Raw genomic sequence first — 25,745 nt, 5'->3', positions numbered from 1 at the left:
TTAATATGCTATAATAAAACCAGTAATTTTGCATAGTAACAACTGTTTTTATAAAGGTTGTTCGATTAATACGGTAGTCGTATTTTATTTTTTGTTTTTGTTTTTCTCTCTAATTCATAGGAATATTCAGAAAAAAGGTAAAATTGCAATTCTGGATTATTACTGTATATATTCTTACTGTATATTCTACATTATTTAATTCCACTTGTCAAATAACGTTTTAGTCCGAGAGCTGGTAGACATTTTTGGGTAGGTGTTTGAGGCATTCTGAAAATTCGTCACAATTACAGGTTGCCTCAAAGAAATTTTATATGTTTGATAATATACGGGTTCTAAAGATATCGATATTCTCCTGCCAGGTTCGCCACATTGTATTAGGATATTATAGGAAAGGTATCTGAAGAATTCTTAGAATGCCTCAAACACCTACCTTAAAATGTCTATCAGCTCTTCTACTATTTCTGCTAAATCACCGTTTTAGAAAAAAAGGAACATGAGATAGCTTAAAGATCATCCGTCAAAAATACTTAACTAGTGCATGGTTTCGCAACATGAATATGACCACAGATATAGAACCGTTACCTAGGAAACCAAAACTTTTTTCAATCGAAAAACGACACCTGTGTTATTCAAATTAAAGCTTTACAATGAACTATTAACAGAATGATTCTGGTCTTTGGTAACTTCTAATAAATGTTCATAGATGGCGTCTGATAAAAAATTTGATTAATTTTTGATTTGTTTATATTTTTATAATAATTACTATTATAGTAGGTAGTTATTTATACACACTAAATCATTTTTATCCGAAAAAATATTTTACATAAGTTTTGTCATTCTAATAAGATGATACTTTCAAAAAAAAAATCCTTATAGAGTCCGCTTCCTGAAAAATTGCATTAAGGTAACGGTCGGAGTATATAGATCCAATATTTGTGGCGAGCAACCAACCCAGTTATTAAACTAACTCCTTTAAACACTCTGTATATATTCCCTACTTGAAATTATAAATACAATTATAAATGTGTGCATATATTCCAAGTAGATAGACTATATTCTATAACACCGGATAATAAATAATAATTACATGAACACGGACAAAAAATGTGGTATTAACTTTTCAACTGCAACTGCTTTTATTTCTCTTCTAGTCTTTCTATGTATCCGTACAGTTCTTTATTGTATATCAGTATAAAACAATAGATACGAATAAAATAGAATGAAAAAATTACAATTTATATTATATGCTGGTAATCCGATTCGAGATTTTATTCCCAGATCATATATATCTATCTCGTATTTCCAGTTTGGTTAATTTAAAAAGTTTAACCAAAGTTTTCCTTCTGCAAAACAATCAATAATAATTTATAATACATATGAATGGATATATCTATACAACGGGCTTATTCAATCATCATCCAAATAGAATTATTTAGTATAGCTAATGAAGCAGAAAACATATCCTAGAATTTCTGATTACAGACTTCAACTGAAAGTTAATCGAATGTGTTGTTTCGGGTGTTTATTAAATAGTCTCACAATAACGGTGATGTGCTCCCAAGCATGTTCAATGCTTGGGTGATTATCCCAAGCATTGAACTAGAAAACAATGAGTTAAATAAATTAAAAAGTTGTTGCAGGCGTTATCTAAACCCTAGTCAATTTTTCATTGTATAACTCAGCAAAAATTGTTTTTATAAACTTAAGAATATTTTTATGTTGCAAGTAGGAACGTTCCAGTTAAACATCTATCTTCGTTTATTATGATTCATAAAAATTTATCGAAAATATTTCCGCTATTTAAAATTAAATTGGTGTATATTTTAACCGTTGTCTGATTTTATTGAGTGTTTTTTTTTATAATGCAACTGTGGATATACATTTTTTATAATAATAAAAAAATATGCATACTCTATCTATACTTCTCAAAATATCCGAACAAATTTATTATAACTACTAAAAAATAAACAAGGAAAATTTCCTACTTTTACAAAAATCAAATTTCGTAAGATAACCTCTATAAAATAGATATCAAACTTGAAAAACATGTCAAATTTGAAGGTCTCAAAAATAGTAAAATTCGAAGCCGTATCTAGCACCGCTATTTACCCGTATCCGGACGTATTCATATTTTTGTGAAGGAAAAAAATAGTTTGATTACTATACTGTTAATAGTGAAACAATACCTTCCCTTCGACTTCAGTGTGATTCGAGATAGTGGAAAGTTACAATCAAAACTATTTGACAGTAGTTCAATTTTTTTGGTTACGATACCTTTATGCTTGATGTACAATAACTTTTATGTCCATATAAAACTCTCTTATCCTTCAAGGATAAATTATGTATTTTAAAAGATAGCATAAATCATATTTATATGATATTGCGATGATATTTCTGAAATATATACTTTAATGGATCTGTATATTATATACTTCGGGTCCTTTTTTACGAAATATGTACTCTTTTCTTTCCCTTAAATTGTTTATACAATTAATCAAATAATGTCAAAGTTGATAAAATTATCCTATTTGGACAAGATAAAATTTCACCAATTCGTAAAAATTGGGTATGTCAGCTTCAACGCACTACTGCAGTTTACTCTTTAAGTGTTCTATATTTAAGAGTGCTGTATACGTCAGATTATTGTCAGTTTCAAACAATAGATGCTCTGTCTGCTATACGTACTATGTAGTATAATTTATATATGTAATTCGTTGCTTGGCTGAATATCTATATAGTCATTCTGTATCGGTAATAGCTACAGTTTATTCTGTTTCCGACAGGCTATTGTCAGTTACAAACAGCATGTGCTTTGTCGACAGCATACAAGTATACAAGTTGTAGACACGCATTACTAAAAAATGCGCACTATAGGTTGTGAACAAAAAGCGTGACTTCATTCATTATATGTTTTTCATATCGGTCGCCTTATAAACTCCAAAACTTCGAGTAGCACAGATTGAAATAGGAAATATAGTTAAATAAAACAATTTTTTATTTACTTATTTTAACATTTTACAAGTTTTTATTTGTTTTGTTGTTATTAATTTTTCCTGTTTATAAATTCAAAAACTGTTTTTTTAAATCGATCCTGACAAAATTTTCTATTCGATCTTATTTTAAACTTTGTACCGATGTGACGTCGTTGATTTTTCACTTGACCAAAGTTTTGATATTTATGACGACTACAATCGATAAAAATTTCATAGGGAATATTACGAATAAAAATATTCTCTATATTATATAAAATTTATGACTATAAAGAAAACAAGCAGATACCAGTCCGCTTTGCAGGGCAATTTCTCCCTTTTAAAACAAAGACTACCACGTTATAGCCCTCACTTATCCTCTCTTTTGTTCACAATTTTATGGATTTTAATTTTTCGATGTTTTTTGAGAATGAAGTATTGCCCATGATACTCGCTGATATTGTAACTTTCTATAGGTCCAATCATTAAATTAACCTGATTTTCATACTTTTTGGATCAAAATAACCCCATCCACCGACTTTCATCAAATTCCAAAGCAAAATTTTTTTTTTACGTTTTCTCGATTTTTCATAGGAGTACCCCTTAAAAAAATCGGAAACATTTTTTTTCTCCAATTTCGATAAAACTCCGTATATAAGGTAATTTCGACCCAAAACGAAAATTGAAAATTTTATTTAATTGTTTAACTTTCGATATTTCGAAAACCAAAGCGATATTTGTACCTTATTGAAAATAAGGCACAAATAATTTCAACCACAAATATAAACTTGCCTTGGCGCTCGCACTATCTTAAGCAAGTTGAAATAAACAAAATTTAATGCGACTTGAACACCACTCATTGTAATAATAAAATCCTCCGACATGTATTTTAAAATAAATTTATAAAATAAAATGTTTTGCAAATTCAATGTGGTAGCATTCTAGTGTTTATAATATGTGCAGGTACCTGTATGGTTTTGTATGCTTGGCTTATTTATAATACTTAACAAAAACTCGAGAAGGATAACATCGACCAAGTATAACATGCAGTCGTACATATTAAAACTTTATAAATCATTCCAGAGTTCAGTTTTATAAAAATAAAAATGTCATATCTATTTATTTAAATGTGTCCAGTAGGAGATGTAAAAAGTTCAAGCATTGCTGCATTGTTCGAAATAAGTAAAAAAAGAAATTAAATTTACATAATATTTTTATGGACGATTGACTTTGAAGCTTAACTGGTTTTAAAGCTTAAATATGCACATAAAATTGTATGCGTATAATACAACCAGACGTTGCTTTTTTAGTTATTAATATCCCAATTCAGTGGTGTAAGCGTTAATCAAAAGTTCCATATTTTCATACGTGTTCGTCCTTAGATATTCAAGATCAAAGGTCGCGAAAATCAGTTTTTTGTGAATATCTCGTTTCTTTTGCCATCAACCGTATTAATATTAACATTTTTTTTATACGTTGAATCATTTTTGAAATAATGGGCGCTCATCTTAACGTACTTTAGTGCTAGATCAATATTTATAAATATAGGTAGGTATAAAATAATTATTTAAGTAGTATTCAATGAATAATTAAGGAAAAGAATCGCATAATAGACTGGGATTCTCGATTGATCCTGTCTATTATACGGTTTTTTCACTTGATCCGAGACCCAACAAATTTTTCGGGCTTATATTTACTAAATGTTTGTGTATCAAAGTTTTCAAGGCGGAGAAAAATTATTTTTCGAATAACTATAAAAACAACCAGGATAAAAGTCATCAAATATTTGTATCTCTTTCTGGAAAAAACAAAATTTAGCATGGGGTTCTTATGGCAAACATGGCAGTGTATGACGTCAAATAGTATATCCGATCTCCCTATCTAATTTCTGTCTAATTTGTAGTTTAAAATTCTTATATCATTGATATTTCTTGGTCAATTTTAATTTTAATTTCAAAAATTTTAATTTAATTTCATGAATATTCCCTATTGAGACTAAATTTTTTTATCACTTCAGATGAAGAATTCTCACTGCACAGACAGTTAGTTTTTGCAAAATCTCTAGTAAGTACGCAAAATATGGACATTTAAGCCTCCTAATTAGACAAAGAAGAATATATAGAATAGTGACTTCATTGCACGGTGTCATCATAGAGATTACATTTGTTTTGCAAGAAAGAGACGTACAATAATCTTTTAATGCTTATAACTTCTTCGTTGTTAATTTTAACTTAACTTTCAAAATTTGTTATGGTATCAAATCAATTTTTACACCACTGTTTACCCGTAAGTACGGAAATTATGTTCGAATAATGTATAGTATATATTATATGAGAATATCAGTCATGTGTGTGTGACATGTATGTATGTCTGGCTATCTCTCTTTATTTACATGACGTGAAAAAACAAACGATTCCGTAATCACGTAATCAACACTGTCTATACATGTTATTTCAACAATTCACTCAGTCAATTGTTTGTTTTCACTTGTTTTAAATTTGCTTTAGAAATTTTAGAAATAAATTTTAATGACGTAACACTGTCCTCCACACAATACACACGAATGTTGCAAGTTAAATAAAACTTTTCAAAAGTAGTCTTAACCTCAGATGCATTGAATTTTTAATTCCCAAAATAATAAATGGTAAATCTAGGAATCTCTGTATATTCATATTCGTTGTGTGCGTAGGCATGGTAGGGACAATAAAATCGATGCCAGCGCTTTAAGTGAAAAATTTTGGAGTTAAAGGGGGCTGTTATGACTAATTTGCAATTCTTTACATGTCAATGTTATGGAAATGTCAAATTAAAATTATTGAAAAACACGAATTAATTAAACTTAATGCATTAAAAATTGTGAAAATAAGAAATCAAATTGAACAAATATTATTTTTCAAATGTAAATTATCATAATTATTTATTTAAATTTGTGAAACAAGAATATTAAATTTTAAATGTAAGTCTTAAATGCAATCCATACAATTATATATGCATCCATACAATTCTATAATTAGAGTAGTGTATCGTTACCATGGAAACGAAACTCACGCACGGAGCGAATAGGCCGACTTCAAAATAAAATATCTATATTTATGAAATTACAACACACATTCTATTATGTATGGATAAACCTTATACTTTGTGACCTATAGTAGTCATTGAATAATTTTCTCACAACAATAGAGGTATGGTCACACAATATATCAACTATTGTCCCTAGAATGTATTCGTTCGTGTTTTTGTCGTTGTTGGATGATCATAATCTCCAGAGGTTTTACTTGAAGGAAATATAGTTATACCTAGTTATATGTGCTATGTACATGAATTGAAATTCTGCGAAGAAAAATAATAGGAGAAAGTATCAAAGGATTGAAATGTTAGAAGAAATAATTAAATTTGACCCTCTGGCTCTGACATATATTCTATAACATAAATTCAAAGGAATGTTGATTCCTAATTTTGGACTATATTATAATCAAAAAAGTTATAAAATTATAATCAACAGAACAGAATAAAATGATCCATTTCATCAATAAATTTAGTATAATACGTATTTCGACTACATGATAATAGTATTTATACTGCTCTTTTGTATATAATTCAAGTCGATTTTTCTGTTTTCAAAATTACCTTATATACAAAGATTTATCGCAATCGAGAAAAAATAATTTTTTTCCGATTTTGTCGGTTTTTTCCAAGTGGTCCCTCAAGAAAATTGTAAAAAATCAAAAAAATTTTTTTGCCTTCGATATCGATAAAATTCATCATATAGGGTAATTTTGACCCAAAAAATCCAAAAATAGGGTTTATTTAATAATTGGATGCTTGGCTTTTGAGATATAATCCAAAATTGGTCCCGAAGAGCGATTTTCTCAGAAATTATGCATCCAATCGATACATAAACCCGATTTTTGTATCTTTTGGGCCAAAATTACCTTATATACAGAGTTTTATCGAAATCGGAAGCAAAAATTTTTTCCCGATTTTTTCTAAGGGGTACCCCTTAAAAAAAAATGCAAAAAATCCAAAAAAATTTTTTTGCCTTCGATATAGATAAAATTCATCATATAGGGTAATTTTGACCCAAAAAATCCAAAAATAGGGTTTATTTAATAATTGGATGCTTGGCTTTTGAGATATAATCCAAAATTGGTCCCGAAGAGCGATTTTCTCAGAAATTTTGCATCCAATCGATACATAAACCCGATTTTTGTATTTTTTGGGCCAAAATTACCTTATATACAGAGTTTTATCGAAATCGGAAACAAAAATTTTTTCCCGATTTTTTCTAAGGATTTTCCCTTAAAAAAAATGCAAAAAATCAAAAAATTTTTTTTGCCTTCTATATCGATAAAATTCATTATATAAGGCAATTTTGACCCAAAAAAACAAAAAAATAGGGTTTATTAACGCTACGTGGCTTTTGAGATATAATCCAACATTGGACCCGAAGAGCGATTTTCTCAGAACTCGACCTACCTTTTAAATCCTGAGCACGCTATAAAAATGTCAGCTTTATATTTTTTCTTTTTTTTAATTATCTTAGTATATCTTGATATACTTGATATATACATGGTATAAAAATTGATAGTAATTTTTTATCCAAGATCCCAATTATGAAATGACTGAATGTTTCAGTACTCGAAGTCTACAGAGAAATCCATAAAACTATATTTGTTAAAGTTTATATTCTCCTTGAATCATAAAAATATTATCTAGTTCAAGAGCTATGAATATTGATGAAATTGTGTTTGCATATAATTAATCATAGCTTTACTTTAACTATCATAAATAATGAGCAAACATGTCAGTTAGAATAATCCATTTGTCAAAAATGTTAGTCTGTACTATTTACATGTTGTTAGTGATGAATTCTTACTTCTATATTATAATTCAATCGTAATAGAGTATGGTTTTCATGATTGTTCAGTGTCCTTTGTCTATTTTTATACCATGTATATATGTAATATATAAAGGTATACTAAGTTTAAAATTTTGGTATAGGTGTTCATAAAATCAACTAATTAGTTCATTTTCGGTTGTCTATCTGTCTGTCGTCTGTCGTCTGTCGGGTGTCTGTCCATCTGTGATCACGATAACTCAAAAAAGAAAAGAAATTTTTGTAGCGTGCTGGGGACGTGAAAATTGAGGTCAGGTTTGAAAATTAGCAACATAGGTCAATTGGGTCTTGGGTCAGTAGAACCCATCTTGTAAACCGTTAGAGATAGAACAAAAGTATAAATGTAAAAAATCAAAAAAATTTTTTTGCCTTCGATATCGATAAAATTCATCATATAGGGTAATTTTGACCCAAAAAATCCAAAAATAGGGTTTATTTAATAATTGGATGCTTGGCTTTTGAGATATAATCCAAAATTGGTCCCGAAGAGCGATTTTCTCAGAAATTATGCATCCAATCGATACATAAACCCGATTTTTGTATCTTTTGGGCCAAAATTACCTTATATACAGAGTTTTATCGAAATCGGAAGCAAAAATTTTTTCCCGATTTTTTCTAAGGGGTACCCCTTAAAAAAAAATGCAAAAAATCCAAAAAAATTTTTTTGCCTTCGATATAGATAAAATTCATCATATAGGGTAATTTTGACCCAAAAAATCCAAAAATAGGGTTTATTTAATAATTGGATGCTTGGCTTTTGAGATATAATCCAAAATTGGTCCCGAAGAGCGATTTTCTCAGAAATTTTGCATCCAATCGATACATAAACCCGATTTTTGTATTTTTTGGGCCAAAATTACCTTATATACAGAGTTTTATCGAAATCGGAAACAAAAATTTTTTCCCGATTTTTTCTAAGGATTTTCCCTTAAAAAAAATGCAAAAAATCAAAAAATTTTTTTTGCCTTCTATATCGATAAAATTCATTATATAAGGCAATTTTGACCCAAAAAAACAAAAAAATAGGGTTTATTAACGCTACGTGGCTTTTGAGATATAATCCAACATTGGACCCGAAGAGCGATTTTCTCAGAACTCGACCTACCTTTTAAATCCTGAGCACGCTATAAAAATGTCAGCTTTATATTTTTTCTTTTTTTTAATTATCTTAGTATATCTTGATATACTTGATATATACATGGTATAAAAATTGATAGTAATTTTTTATCCAAGATCCCAATTATGAAATGACTGAATGTTTCAGTACTCGAAGTCTACAGAGAAATCCATAAAACTATATTTGTTAAAGTTTATATTCTCCTTGAATCATAAAAATATTATCTAGTTCAAGAGCTATGAATATTGATGAAATTGTGTTTGCATATAATTAATCATAGCTTTACTTTAACTATCATAAATAATGAGCAAACATGTCAGTTAGAATAATCCATTTGTCAAAAATGTTAGTCTGTACTATTTACATGTTGTTAGTGATGAATTCTTACTTCTATATTATAATTCAATCGTAATAGAGTATGGTTTTCATGATTGTTCAGTGTCCTTTGTCTATTTTTATACCATGTATATATGTAATATATAAAGGTATACTAAGTTTAAAATTTTGGTATAGGTGTTCATAAAATCAACTAATTAGTTCATTTTCGGTTGTCTATCTGTCTGTCGTCTGTCGTCTGTCGGGTGTCTGTCCATCTGTGATCACGATAACTCAAAAAAGAAAAGAAATTTTTGTAGCGTGCTGGGGACGTGAAAATTGAGGTCAGGTTTGAAAATTAGCAACATAGGTCAATTGGGTCTTGGGTCAGTAGAACCCATCTTGTAAACCGTTAGAGATAGAACAAAAGTATAAATGTAAAAAATGTTCCTTATAAAAATAAACAACTTTTGTTTTAAACATTTTTTCGTAAACATCACTGTTTACCCGTGAGAGCCCACATAATACGCAAATTGTATAGTATTATATGGGTATATCAGTTATATGTATATGTGTTACATGTATGTATGTGTAATGTGACAGTTTAATCAACACTATCTATACATGGTATTATAACAATTAACTCAGTCAATTGTTTGTTTTCACTTGTTTATCAAGAATCTTCTTATACTTTAATTGTATGTAATGACTGGTATCCTTAATTTAGTCTAATAACAGAGGTGAATTTGGCAACGAGGAATTCAAAAGTTCCCCTTTTAACATATTCATGCTAGAGGTTCATTAAAAATGTAAAAATTAATTGAAAAGTCTAGAATGACTGCTCTGGCATAAAATATGGCAAAAACAAAGTTCGACCAGTTAAATTAAAATTCCTCTAGCTATTATGTTACTTAAAAGTTTAATATTCTTCTCAACAAAATTTGAGTACGAATACATGTTTGAATATCATCCATTCTCCATGTTGATAATATATTCAAAATCAGTTGAGATTACAACATTTCCTGGTGGAACTTGGATTTAAACTCTCATAAAATTTTCAATGTGGACGAGCACAGTGTATACAAAAAGTCAAGAAAAAGACACGATCGTATTTTCAACGTGTTTATTAAACCTTATATTACCTTCATACACAATTTTGATGGTAACATAACTATAGTCAAGTCTGCTCCTGCAGAGAACTATAACATCATGAATACTTAATATTTGATGTAGAGTAAAATGAGATTATTGTTATAATAACTGTATGATTATCTACAAAAGTGACGATTTGTTGTTGACAAGTTCTAAATAATTATTAGTATTATTATGAACTTTAAATGTAAATCAATAATAATTTCACTTGTATTGCAATAATGGCAGTTAAAAATTTACATAAATTTTGTTTGTGGCAAATTCAAGCTTCAAGCTTCCATTATATAACGCGAATAGTACACTCTGTGTCACAAAGATTAGAGGGATTTATTTTAAAGTGTATTTGTATATCCGTGGCTCTCTGTCAAATGTCCCCAGAATTTGGGAAAATATTATTCTTATCATTCTGAACAAATGTCTCGAAGGGCACAAATCTCACCAGCATGCTGTTTTCGAAATATTACAAAACCGATTCATTCTGACATCGTTTTTGCCATAAATTATCTTGAAATTTAAAGAAAATCGAGAACTTTGACATGGATTATCTCGAAAACCGCATGTTGGCAAGATTTGTGCTCATTGAGACATTTATTCAGAATGACAAGAATATAATCGCAAATTCTTGCGACATTGGATCAAAAGTCATTCTCTGTATAGAATAGTCCGGAGTACTTTGATAGCTTAACATGGCTTTGAATTCAATAGTCTCAGAGATTTCGGATCCAGGGTTCAATGGCTTGAGTGAAATAGTTTATAAAAAGGAATTATCGCCAATACACGAGATATTAGTGTCGTCGAATTTGTCGTGCAAGTTATCGTCTCGCTGTTCTAGCTTCAGCAACATCACTTCTACATGTTATCAAACTTCGATCGGCATTGTTGAATTTTTCTTTTGATTTTACCCTATATTATGAGTTTTACCTATTTGATTAAATTTGTATGTAAACCACATATAGTGGAGTCATTTTAGCATTTCATAGAGAATTTTTTTGTCAATATATCGGGCCGGTTTTTTTTTAAAAAAATGATAAGGACGGTCCATATATCAAAATCTACATCTGTGAATATTTCTGTGTTGGTTGGGCCAGCGAGTGGCAAATAAACCCAGAGGGGGCAATATATCCCCATTCTAAATTCGAAATCATGATTAGTGACCCCAAAAACCCCCGAATATACATTTTTGGTCCATTTTGTTGAATATTTAGTCATAGGAGGAGGGGTGTATATCGTAATTCTGACTTCGGAATAGTGGTCAGCGATCCTGAAAACACCCGAGTATAAGTTACAGGCCCATATTTTCAACGTTTTAAAATTTTCAAAATCACCACAAAAATGGATTTAAATAATGGGCTTATTTGGCTCATAGCAATGAACAAACTTCCTAGTGGCAAGAAGTTAGATGTAGATTTTGATATATGGACCTTCCTGAACAGTTTAAAAAAAAAAACTGGCCCGATAGGTTGAAATGCATAAAAATTCTTCATTTTATACTTTTTTCGTCTAGAATGATTCGTCTAACAATATGTAAACACACCACACAACTTAACGAACTACACGCTTCAATATCCATTTCAGATAGGATGTATATTTATACCATGTATATGAAATATACCAAGGTATACTAAGTTTAGTCCCAAGTTTGTAACGCTTAAAAATATTGATGCTATGAACAAAATTTTGGTATAAGTGTTAATAAAATCACCTAATTAGTCCATTTCCGCTTGTCTGTCTGTCGTCTGTCGCCTGTCCGTCTGTCATCACGACTACTCAAAAACGAAAAGAGATATCAAGCTGAAATTTTTATAGCGTGCTTTAGACGTAAAAAGTGAGGTCGAGTTCGTAAATGAGCAACATAGGTAAATTGGGTCTTGGCTTGAGGGCTTGTAAACCGTAAGAGATAGCTCAAAAGTCTAAATGTAAAAAATGTTTCTTTTGAAATAATAAACAATAAACTTTTTTTGAAACATTTTTTCGTAAATACCACTGTTTACCCGTGAGAGCGCAAATTATGCGCAAATAAAAAAAGTATGTATAGGGTATATCCGTTATATAGGTGTGACATGTATGTATGTGTAATATGATAGAGTAATCAACACTGTCTATACACGGTATTTCAACAATTAACTCAGTCAATTGTTAGTTTTCAGTTGTTTTATCATAAAGCACGTAGGTATTATGGAAATAATTGTTATGGAACGTTTAGTTTTAGATATCTTAACAAATATATTTATCATCATCTCCACAATAATAAAGCTTAAAGGTACAATATATCTATCATCTTCCTTATTATTGGAATATTTTCTTTTGCGTGACAGATAATCAGCAAAAGTTTGGTATGCATCCAATGGATCATTAATATTCATGGGGAACTTATATAAGGTTGAAGCTTCTATACGCAGACGAATAAATATAACTACCTACTATATGAAGCTTTAATTTTGAAAACATTAATGAAATGTAAAAATTTAACGTCAATAATTTTGCAAGAAACTGTCAAAAATCACATATTGGTTTCGTTCGATTTCCATTTCATTACATGTTGATTTATTGATACTGTCATGTTTTTTTGTTTAGCATATAAAAACGTATCAATAATTAATTAAGGGGGTGGTAACTAACTTATTTCATTAGATAAAAGTCAACTGTAATTTGTCTAATTTTTTTTGCCACTTCGTTTTAGTAGAAACTATGGTTCCGTAGTTACATTTAACAAAATCTCTATAATACACTTAAACTAGTGAAATCTTGTAAGTCCGAAAAATTACTAAAACTTTTTAAAAATTGTTCCAAAAAATTTTACGATTCCTATACGGTACGTACTTTACAATGAATCGTTAAATTGAACTAGCTCTGGGGTGGAGCTGGTGCGACCCTGGTAGTCCACACAAATAACTTCCCAGTATAATAAAGAATTATAAAAAATTAAATAAAAGCTTAAAAATAAAATTTATCGACCTTTTTATCGAAAATTTTCCGAAAATGATTCCATAGAATATTATAAAATTATTTTGAATGAATGTTATATTCGATCGAAATCTCAACGAAGTCGATATCATTTTTCGTTCACGCGATATCGAACAGGAAAAAATGATCACGAACGTACACATACCGCGCACAAATATACTTCTTCTCCAAATTGGTATTAATGCTCCTGACCATGAAACGTAAAATTATGTTGCAAATTTCTATTTTCGAATTCATTCTATTATGAATAGCTCTGCATTATGAAATCGCGAATTTTTTCAACAACAAAAATAAGACGAAATTTAAAAGAATCTTTTTAACTTGGTTACGGGCTCATAATAAGTGCACAGTTTGACTGTATGTGTAGATAAACTGATTTAGGAAAATGAATGAATGAACATTAATCATTGTCAGTAAATCTATAGTTCATGTTGAATGATACAAAGTTTTTAAGAAAAAAATAAAAAAATGGAAAAAATAAATGAATTTCATTTTCGTATAAAATATCTAATATTATTTATTGTATCTATAAGTCATCAACAAAAACGGATTTACTTATTTATGATTATGCGCTTAAAAGTCAATGCCAATAGAAAAAGTTATTTTGGCATCGGATTGATTACGGTTGATGAACTTAAAAAACAAAAATAAAATCATGACACTTAGTTTCCTTAAAAATACACCAAATTTTGGGCATGTAACTTTATTATACTTGATTCTTTTTGACTCTACCTGAGCTCATTTCAAGGGTAAGGAATATCCCGTATGATTTTTCGTGCTTAAAGTATGAGCATAACTGACTTTGTAAGAACGGAGAATGGTAGCAGATTGGCAGAAAAAAGTAGATACCTTCCTTGTCTCTTCCAAAAACAGTCGAGTGGCCAAATTAAGTCTGCGGCGATATAAAATTTAAAAATATGCACTACTTACCCTATAATTGATAACATCTTATTGAACAATCCTGTATTTGTTTTTATGACTTAATATTGTTATTACATAAACAAAAATAATCAAAACTTATAATATTTATCACATAAACATGCGATACGAATAAATAACTAACTTTATTATATCATTTACTTTTATAACACAATAAAGAAAATTAACTGCATTTCAGATATTATAATGCGAATAACAAGCAAATAATCGATTCGGAAAATAATCATTCGAATATCCAAAATCATTATAAATGCCTACCCAGTCATTTGTTTAATTTAGATACAATTTATCCTCTTGTAAAGTTCTTTGAAAAATCGGTGTCAGCCAAGGAAACAACTCTGACAGAACAGTTTGCTGCATTAACTTGGCTGACACCGACTTCAAAAATTGCAATAATTTTAACGACATTATATTATCGTTATTTTTTTACTTTTTAGTGCATATTAATTATGGAAAAGTTTTGGAAAAGTTTTTCTTTTGAAGTCGTTTTTCTTTTTGTTAAAAGTTTTATTTATTTATTTTGTAAGAAAAGTTTTTTTTACACTTACTAATTTGTCACTAAAAAATGAATAATCTAAATCGGTTGGCGCGTGATATTGAGTTATTGGTCCTCTTGTCGTGCATAATTAATGCAATGGTTTTCTCATGGATGCCGTTGTGAGAACTAAACCAAAATGAAATGGGACCACACGGTAATCACCAGCTTTCAAATAGATAAAGAATCATCAAAATCGATTCAGCGAGTCGAAAGTTCTGAGGTAACAAACATTAAACAAAATACAGTCGAATTGATAACCTCCTCCTTTTTTGTTTGAATTCGCTTTAACATAACCTGGTTTCAAAAACTTTTAAACTTTTAAGATTCTTTTATAAATGGGACACAACATCGTAAAAACCAAAGTACCAATTATAACACAACCTTTCATGAAAAGCAAACAATGAAAAATTCCATCATCATAATATTATCCTTATAATGACGACTATATTATGTCTGCACTATAAACATAGTTGTATACATTATAAGTCTCAATTCATAATTAATGATGATTGAATAATAAAATAACTAGTGTGTTATTTTTAATGAAAATGTAGTAACCATATTGTGTTTGAATTTCATTTATAATTTATAATATTTTGGGTTTAAGGAAAATCGAAAGGATACCCTTGTTTCTAAGTATTCTAAGAAAGATGTATATTGTTACACATTGACGTTTTATTTTTACGAACGTTTTGGTTTTACGAACTTATATATTTATTTGACAATAAGATAACGTATGAGTAAAAGGTTTGACCAGCCTTTACTTCCCTGGAAATTTGCATCAACCATATTTTTATACCGATGGGTCAAGGGCCGGAGATCTATCTGGTGCGGGGGTTTATGGACCTAGAATAATGGAATCGATTCCTCTAGATCAATATGCGATGGTTTTTCAATCGTAAATCTTCACCCTGTTGAGAGGTGCTCAGATCTGTAACTTGAAAGGTTACAGTGGAGCACATATCAGCATATTCTGAGATAGTCTACCAGTATGAATGCTTCGAGGAGCTGAATCGCCTGGCACTGAACAACACAGTCAGGCTGATCTGGGTTCCGGGTCACTCTGGCGTAAAAGGGAATGAAGCAGTAGACTCGTTAGCACGAGAAGGTTCGTCTCAATCGTCCCTTGCACGTGAGCCAGTCATTCTCATAGCAAGATGCTCTGTAATTTACCGAATCAAAGAATGCCTACGACAAGCCCATCTTTATTACTGGGGCTTGCGCAAAGCATGTGATATTCCAAACTGTGTATAACTACAGCTAGGCCATTCGACTGTGCTCGCCTAAAACTTACTAGAGCATAGTTGAGAAAAGTGGTGAGACTCTTGACAGGACATCGATTGAACTATCACCTTCACAATATGGGTATCGCTAATGATCCCACTTGATTGAAGAGAGATATCTAAATTATCAAATTTATAAGCACTTGCTCACAATAAATTATATATTTTTGGAGTTGCGTGGTATTGTACCGTGCAATAAACCAAAACTTTTTTTCGTAAACTATGATTTCTCAATTTATATAATCACTATACAAACTCCTTCATTTAAAACCATATACATTATACATGAATCATAAAACTAATTTTATCGTACCACATATTGACAATTTAATTACCATTTTTAATGCAAAATATTCGACTTCGGTTGTTGATGATCGATCGTTAAAGTGCATTTAATAGCTCACTGTGTTGATAGAATGCAAAAGAAAGTTTTATTGAGGAATTTTATAACCATCTATAATATGTACAAATTTTATTGAAAAGTATATTTTAACACATTAAAAACATTAAAAAAAAAGAAACTACGATACACAAAGTTAAATGGGAACATAAAGCAACGCTCCAAAGCTTTGATGGTTTTCCAGTGACTGATTTTACCAGCTAGATGGAAATGGTGGGGGGGGCAAAACAAGACCAAGACCATAGGTATCATGGGCATGATTTTGACCATTGCATATTATTGGTATTGGTCATTATTAGTTTTAGTCTTGGTCCCTTCAAAAGTATGTCTTGGGCTTGCAGAGATGAGTCTTGGTCTTGCAAAAATAATTTTAGTCTCGGTCTTGATCAATCGAACCTTGTTTTTGATCGTACATCAGCCATGTTGTGAACTTTTAAGTTTCAATGAAATCTTATTGTGTTATTTCCAAATTGTTGGAGTCTTACTTTCAACATCTTTACAAAGTTAATGTGAACAGATAATCAAAGTCTGTCACCCTGTTTTATACTGAAAGTTAGTAGATTAGTTATTATTTTTCCTTTATATTTCTTTGGTTTTACTTAAAATGCGAAAGAAAAATTTACCCCAGTATAATAAAAAAGCAACTTCTATAGGCGGTTCTTTAATTATTTTGAACAATAAGTTTGGCAAAAGTCTTGTTATGAGACTTAGTCTTCCGCAAATAAGTCTTGGTCTTTCAGAGTTAGGTCTCGGTCTTGCAGAGTTGTGTATTGGGTTTGGTCTTCATTATTAGTTTCTTGTTTTTGATGTTGGTCTTGTCGAAGTGATAACTATAATGGTCTGGTAATATTTGCTCATCACTACACCTAGATTGTGTCTTGATTTTTTTTCGTTATACCTACATCGTACCTAAGGTTCAATTACAATAATACCGTTAATTTATTGAAACCAAACCGTGGTAAGAATTTCCAAAAGGTTTGTACATGTACGCATGCTAATCTTGATCTTATTTTGAATCTCCAACATCTTTTCTTTCCAAAACAGAATCTGCTTGTTTTCATTTATGTAACAAAATTTTCGTTCCAATTTTCAATCATATTAATTGAAACTTTATTTTACAGGTATATGGAGGAGAGGGGTTTGGGCGGTGGTATATATAAAAATGGTACTGGTGCGTCTACTGGTAGCCTTAAACATAAACCAAATGTTGGATATCGACTGGGTCGAAGAAAGGCATTATTTGAAAAGCGAAAACGTATTAGTGATTATGCTTTAGTGATGGGCATGTTTGGTATAATAGTAATGGTTATGGAGAATGAATTATCTAGTGCTGGTGTATATTCCAAGGTAATCATAATTATTTCAGTAAATGTGTTGTCACTATATTGTATTTTGTATAAAATATTTATTTAAAACCATCCCCTTTGGTGTTAGATCAGTTATTAGAAGATTTTCATTCGGTACAATCAGATATTAAAACACTTTCTTATAGAATTATATAACGGATGCACCATCTTTTATGTCGGTATGTAAACATCTGAGAATAACTTAGAAACAAAACAACCGATTTCTGTATATGATGTAGTATTATTCAATTTGGTCTTTTGAAATTTGTTTGGACAAGCTTTTGAATACCACATTAATCAAGTAGCCGCCTCTATTGGCCAAAAAAAAGTGTCCGTTTGGATTCTCCCCAAATGCAGCTACTTAACTTTAAACGCCGTCATAGAGTGTGCAATGGGACTCGTAAATCATCAAAATTCACTTCCATAAATCAGGCTCAGTGTCAATCATTCGAGTGACTGTTTGGTGACAATACGACACTTTGGAGAAGGTCACTTGAACCAGTTCATTAGTGAACGCCTTAGAGATAGTGAACGGCATATTGATGATTTCTCACTGTCCCGTGCTAAATAAAATTTGACACCAAACAACGTATAGTGTTGTCACCATTTCACCATACCGCATTGTTTCGCTATGGAGGTTAAATTTTACTGCAATTCAAAAACATGTCTAAGCAACTCAATCGTAATCGTAAAAGATGGCACACCCTGTCGAAGCAAAAACGCAAAAAATTTTCTTTGAATTTAATCCTCTATATCACTATGCTACTTAAAAATGCGATAATTTCGAGAAATTCTATTTACCATCAAGTTTGAAAAATTTGTTTAAAGTCTTAAGTCTAAAAATCTATCTTCTTATTATTTGGGATAAACAAATGTACAGTTTTCCGTGATCACTTTGAGGTTTAGGCTTTCAAAAAACTTGACGAATAAAAATTTGTTTGTAAGAGCATCAAAACAACTAAGCTTCAGTCTTAAATAAATGATTTCTCCTTTCATATATTCTTCAGAATAAAAAATTAAATTTTATATCGAAACATTCGAGAAAAATATGAATATCGCGAATTCCGATTGCACCGCTGAAATCGTCTTTTGCTCTCTTTTTTTTAACAAAATTAAACTCTAAAACTTTCAGTTTTTTATTTTTAACATCGATCTAAGGTAAGTTTTTTTTTTTGAAAGTGTTTTAGACAAGTTAAGACGATTTTTATCTCGTTTTTTTTTAAGTACCTACCTGAAAAAATAAAGCTTAAACATCCAAAATACACAACATTCATACATTTACCATTTCGAATCAAATACACACCCAAAAACCTTTTTTTGAATATTATCAACTTCATAAACCACCTACAACTTACAAAAAATTGTTTTGGTCAAAATCCCAATTATGTACTTGATAATGAGTCTGACGTTTTTCGCAAAAATCTTCTCTCAAGAATTCTACAATTATTTTAAACGCTTGGACATAGCACTACTCGACGACTATTGCAGAGCCCATCACAGTGACAAGTAACGTAAAGAAGCTCTTGCTATGAGTAGATTAACGAACTTGGGTCAGTCATTCTGTGACTGCCTTTTGGAGCTTAAATCTGTCAACGTCAAATCTCTTTTGCTGTTCCTGAACAGCTTCAAATAATTCAAGGAGAATAAGAACCCCCGAGGCAACTCCTTCTTCATGTATGAAAATTGGGTCCACTTTATTCAGAATACTACTTATATATTTTCAAAATGCTACTTATTTAATTCGTCAAAATCACTTATTTATTGCGTATAACTAATCGCTGATGAACTTTAAACATTTATAGGGTATTATTGAGACAACATGTTGCAAAAATTTTGGTTAGCATTTTATAGTGAATAAAAAATAACATTTATTCCGTAAGCAGATAGGTGACTTTAATTCGTATCCTGGACTATATTATCACTAACTGAAACACAACTAAACAAGTCAAAAGTCGGCCATTTGATGAAAGGCTTTTAAGGCATGGATTTAACGGGACATTACAATAAAAACATAGTTAAAGCGCCATGTCAGTATGATAATCATATTTTATCTTTAGTATCTACGATTTCCCTGAATTTTTATACAGATAGTCCCAAAAGAACTATACAAACAACTATATTAAAAATATACCCATGATTCAACCTTATGTAAAGAAAATTTGAATAAAATATGAAAGCTTATCTCATAAAAATTTATTTCACTTCATATGAACAAATTGAAGTAACAAATTTTAGTGCAGAAGCTGCGTTAGCTGAGCAAATTCCCTCAATGATAAAAAAAAATTTTCTTAAAATCGTTTAGTTTTTCAGGAATTTTTATTTCGAAAACTAAGCAACTAGAGAAAATATTAATTTTTTGCTTAAAACTTATCACGAATTACAAAAAGATTAATATTTAAAAAAAATCAATTCCATCATCAGTACAAAAGCAATAGATCAATTTCCTTCGGCAATTCGCTAAAAAACATTACATAAAAGAAAATTTATCTTAACAAAGAATAGAGCACACAAGTTTTTTAACCTTTTTGAGGATTAGTTTTCGTCTGTTTTTTTTACCGTCTGTTCGATTCGATAAAGAGAATATTTTATACCTTCTTATAACACATTTTGAAAAGTATCTTTTTACCTAGATGTGCGAAATTTACAAAATATTGAAAAAATTATAAATGTAATATTAAAATATAAAAACTATGCTGTAAATCCTACTGCGAAATTAAACCGATAACAATTTAATAATTTAATAATGTTAATCTTTTATGCTGAAAATCGCCTGGATTAAGTTTTCCCTTCCATCGACAGTTCCCAAGACTGAAAATCTAAGTAATTATTATTGCATGCATCCTATAAAAAGACGGAGCCTTATCAAACACTAAAGTGAAATGTCAGTATAAGTAGTAAGAGTCCATTTCTATTATATCATCGTCTATAAAATATAATAAATATTGTGAACTATGATGTATAATATAAAATTAATAAACATAGTTAATAATAACAAACAGCACGCTATTATTACAAATTGTATACCTTTTATACATACATATATTATTATGTCTAGTATAAGTACACGATCATATTTTAAAAAGTTTCCACCATTAAGAAATATCTATCTAAGTGCGAGAGTACGTATGGACTCATTTTCAGGACGAATTAAAATACAGCATTTTTTTACAGCATCTTTGTTGTTTTTAAATGTTCTTGACATTTCAAGGTTAACAAGTGAAATTTATAAAATTTAAAAAACCCCCGAAAAATGCGATTTACTTTTTGTAAGCCGTATTTTTGGAAACTTAGCTATGTTCTCAATCAAGACGGTTCGACCGTTTAAGGGCTACGATGTCACTGAGATACACACGGACGCACAGATAAACACTTTAAACTGATAACACTCATTCTTTAATCAATATCAAAGTGATGGTCAAGGACATCAGATGAGATGAAAAGGATACTTAGAGCTATCATTTTTTGGGACAAATTTTTGGAAATATTTTAATTGAAATATTTGAGTTGAATTACCTAATTATTTTACCCTTTCACTTTTCGAAATGAATTGCGCCATGTTTATTTGACCATTCATTTCCATAGTAATTATTTATATGTTAAAATTATGTCATGCTTTTTCCAAACTGAATCGACTTTGAAGATCATCGCCAATTTTATAGTTTGTTCGGGTACAAAACGCTAAGCTCGCACATGAAATACACATAGCTATGAACACTCTCCGTTAAATTACCTCTCAATTGAAACCAAAAGAATTAAAATCGGTTCACCCGTTTAGGCGCTACGATGCCAAAGACAGGCAAACACACAGACACACACACATAGCCGTCAAACCTATAACACCCCTTTTTCTAGTTCGGGGAGTTAAAAACAGTAAGAATAGAATAGAAAAAGAACATTTTTGGCCAGAAGATTATTGTTTTTAATCAAAGATAAAAAACCAATTTTTGGTGAAGTCTTTGAATCCTGGAAATACCTGCATTCGAATACCAAACATTTAGGTGTAGGAAAGTAATTTTTCTATCAAAAATTCTTTTCTGCCTCAAAGAACAAAAATCTGCTAGTAAATAAATCTTTTACCATTCAATGAAACAAAAGTTAACCCTTGTTTATTTAAGATACCCCTAAAAAAATTGTGTTTTCATATATAAGATTGTATTTTTCATTTTTTGGTAATTCGTTTTGTTTTCGAAAAAGGAACAGGTATGGAAACTTTTTAAGAAATCACTTTTATAGGTACACATAATACCCTGTTTATAGTACTTAATTTTAAATGTCTGATTTTGCAATTACAGACTTATATATTCTAATTATAGAAATTTAATTAACTTTACATTCAATAAATTTATATTTACATTCAATAAATTTATATTACATATAATTATTAATGAGGAAACTTCTTATTTATCATTATATTTATTTTTATTTTTTATATTAACTTAGATATTTTATTAAGAACAGCAACAAACTTTTTTATTCATAAGAAGATTGGCACTTGTAATTTATTAGATGAATGAAACTTTCGATAAGAGTAGGGCAAAGCTGTTTTCGATTATGAAAATACAGTATATAATCCGATCAATTTTTTCAGTATATTTTTTTACCATAAGTGATAAAAGATGAACAGCATACTTAATTTTCGTAGGCTTAGTATGTAGCTAAAGACAGTGAAAAGAAAAATTGGAATAATGGAATGGGATTTCTTTTTAAAGCCATTTTAAAATCTTTTCAAGATCGGTTGTTGAGAAAACAGCACGTATCTATTAAAAAGAGATAGTCAGTCTTGGGAACTGTCAATGAACGTGAAACTTAAAACTAAAAGCTCGCACTTGAAACATAGCTAAGAACAATCTCGGTTAAATTACCTTTCAAATGAGACCAAAAAAATTTAAATCGGTTCATTCGTTTAGGCGCTACAATGCCACAGACAGACAAACACACAGACACACACATAGCGGCCAAACTTATAATACCCCTTTTTTTAATTCGGGGGTTAAAAATATTGTCAACCAAATTATTTATGAAACATCACTTTTCAAAGCAAAATAAAATTAAAAATAATCGGAGTATTATATTCGAAAAGTTGAAAGAACTATTAACTTACGCTACAAGTTGAAGTATTAATAACTTACGCCAATTGGAATATTTATTCATTTTTAAATAGAAACCTCCTGAAGCTGTATCGTCTATTACAATATAAATCTATGTAGCCTTTTTCCGGAAATTAAAAAATAATAAAGGATAAAAACTGTAAAACTACAAGAAAACTTTATACTGTAACATGCTTTTCTCATTAAAAATAAAACAAAAAAATGTATGGATTAAGAGCCAGGTCAAAAAAATTCTCTGAATTTACTAAAGCTGATCATTTGAGGATTGTTTATAATAGTATACACACATACTGCAGTATATTACGTAATATTTATATGAATTTACTAAAGCTGAAAATTGCTATTCATATTGCATATTGTATATAAATAACAGCTATGACAACCAGTCAGTTAAATGTGAGAACAGAGCTGATCAGTCAGCCATAATTTATGTACAGTAAAAAAATAAGATGTTATTAATTTTTTAAACTTACACATTTTTTGGAGGTACTTAATTGTTTATTAACTATAAATAAAATGGTCAGCCAACTATATTGTGACACAATTCACGTCAGTCAGCCAAAATATATTAAAAAATATACGAAGAATTGAAATAAAAAATGTAATTTTTTCATTTGCTGGCGGGAGTTGTTCCAAAATATGGTTAGCCGACCATTTGATTCATGGTTAATAAACAATTAAGTACCTCTTAAAAAAAAAATTTCAAGTTGAAAAAATTAATTCTATCTTACTTATTTATTGTACATACATTAAGGCTGACTGACCAGCTCGGTTCTCACATTTAACTGACTAACTGTCATAAATGTTCTTTATATGCAATATACAATTTGTATAACAATTTTCATTTAAATACCACGACAGTCGTAGCCGTTTTGCTAGTATATACTTGACGCCTGTCTGACAGCAGTTGTTCGTGTACACAGCTACTATAATCAATCCTCAAATGATCAGCTTCAGTAAATTCACACAATTTTTCTGGTCTGGCTCTCTCATTAGTATAACACATTTTAATTATAGAGGATATAACGGGAGACATCAAATACCGTTTTTTTATTTAAGGGTAGGTAATGCAATAAATCCCTTAAAAAGCGTAACAACGAAGACGTATTTTTATATCTCTAAGCAAAACAAACAAAAATCCTATAAGAAAAATTATAAGAATAAAAAGTAAGTAATAAAGTGATCAAAAATAATTTCCTTAACAGTTTTGTAAAATTAAATTAGTATAAATATTTTTATTTCCGCATGATAAAATCTTGAATATAAAAGAACATGGAAAAAAAATTCCTCATTTACAGAAATGAAAATTGTACAACTCATTTGTAAATTTAATTGCTTGGTTGGTCTTGTATAATTTATTTTAAACGTTATTATTTATTTTACAAATTTTATTTTAAAGTATGCACGGTTGCATCAGGCAGACACGGTTAAAAGTGCAGTAGAATATAAAATTCTAAGCAAAAAAAGTTGAAACGAGGTTACACTCGACACTATACACACGTACTTAAGCCTGGGCCTCCTCTAAATTCCTCCTCAATTTTGGCCCTCCTCTAAACTCCTCCTCCCTGTTTACAATTTTACCCGAAAACAATAAGATCTTTCTTCTCTATATTCCCTTAATTAAAATCAATTAAATATCTTGTATCTACACGATAATTGAGTCCTTTGAAAACTGAATCAATCTCAATTTAATTTAAACCCTAGAAAAATCTTTCAGAAGATGGCAAAAGTTCTAGGAATGTTTTGAATTTTCCTAGTTTTTTAATGTCTTTTTTTTATTCTAAAATCTTTGTTCACTGTCAATGACTTACAACGACTTAGGTAGAAAAAGCTTTGAACACAGCTTTCAAATATTATGCTGTTTTATACCATGTCGACACTAATTTTCCAACCATACTGAAATATTAAAACATTTTATACCAGCATCTGCATTTGTAGGCTTATAAATATAAATTAAAGGTTTTCACTCAATTACCGTGTAAGTATCTTCTTTCGAAATGAAGTTTCAAGGCACAAAAGCACAAAACTATTACCAGTTTTTAAATACTTCCATCCACCCTAAATATAAATTCATAGTTAATTCTTTTTTTACAAAAAAAAAAAAGTAAAAGTTTTAGTAGAAATTTTACATTTTATAACAATAATTTTATTTTACAAAATTATATTTAATTCAGTTAAGTTCTATGAATATACACGATTACATGTTTTTAAGTAATTACAATTAATGTACTTAATTACACTAATTGTAAGTTAATTTATTTTATACAGCAATAAATTTATTAATATTCGGTTTACGTGTGTATGGAAAAGTTAAAATATTGATGTAGATATCTAATAATGTTAAATATAATTGATAGGTACAATATTTTTTCACATACAACCAATTAATTTTTATCATAAATTTTTACTTACTAATAGTCAATTGTAATGCTTACTCTTCCCTACGACATTTGTATTCTGCGAGTGTATGAAAAAGATACATAGAAGAACTATCGTGATTAAAATGCCACTTTTGATCTAGAGAACAAAATCTTCATTGTTTACAGTAATGTAAAATGTTTATAGTAGAAAAAGTTCGTATCTCCAATTTTGATAAAACTCAGTATATAAGGTAATTTTGAACCACAAAGTACAAAAATCGGGTGCATTTGATGACTGACTGAAAGTTTTTGAAATACTGACTAAAATCGATACAATTTTATGGATTTTAATTT

The 25,745-nt window shown here is 29.7% G+C and overlaps 1 protein-coding gene across 4 annotated transcripts in view; it reads left to right on the top strand.

Annotated features, from left to right (window-relative positions):
• The window catches only part of LOC123293219 (small conductance calcium-activated potassium channel protein 2), a 219,322-nt gene that overhangs the window by 142,656 nt on the left and 50,921 nt on the right, over positions 1–25,745 (top strand). For all 4 annotated transcript variants that reach the window (XM_044873964.1, XM_044873965.1, XM_044873962.1 and 1 more), the window contains one exon: positions 17,699–17,924. In XM_044873964.1, the coding sequence (XP_044729899.1) occupies positions 17,699–17,924 (226 nt within the window). The remainder of the gene's footprint in view (positions 1–17,698; positions 17,925–25,745) is intronic.

The sequence above is a fragment of the Chrysoperla carnea genome, chromosome 2 (assembly GCF_905475395.1).
Source record: "Chrysoperla carnea chromosome 2, inChrCarn1.1, whole genome shotgun sequence".
NCBI lineage: Eukaryota > Metazoa > Arthropoda > Insecta > Neuroptera > Chrysopidae > Chrysoperla > Chrysoperla carnea.
This window is presented reverse-complemented; position numbering and strand designations above follow the sequence as displayed.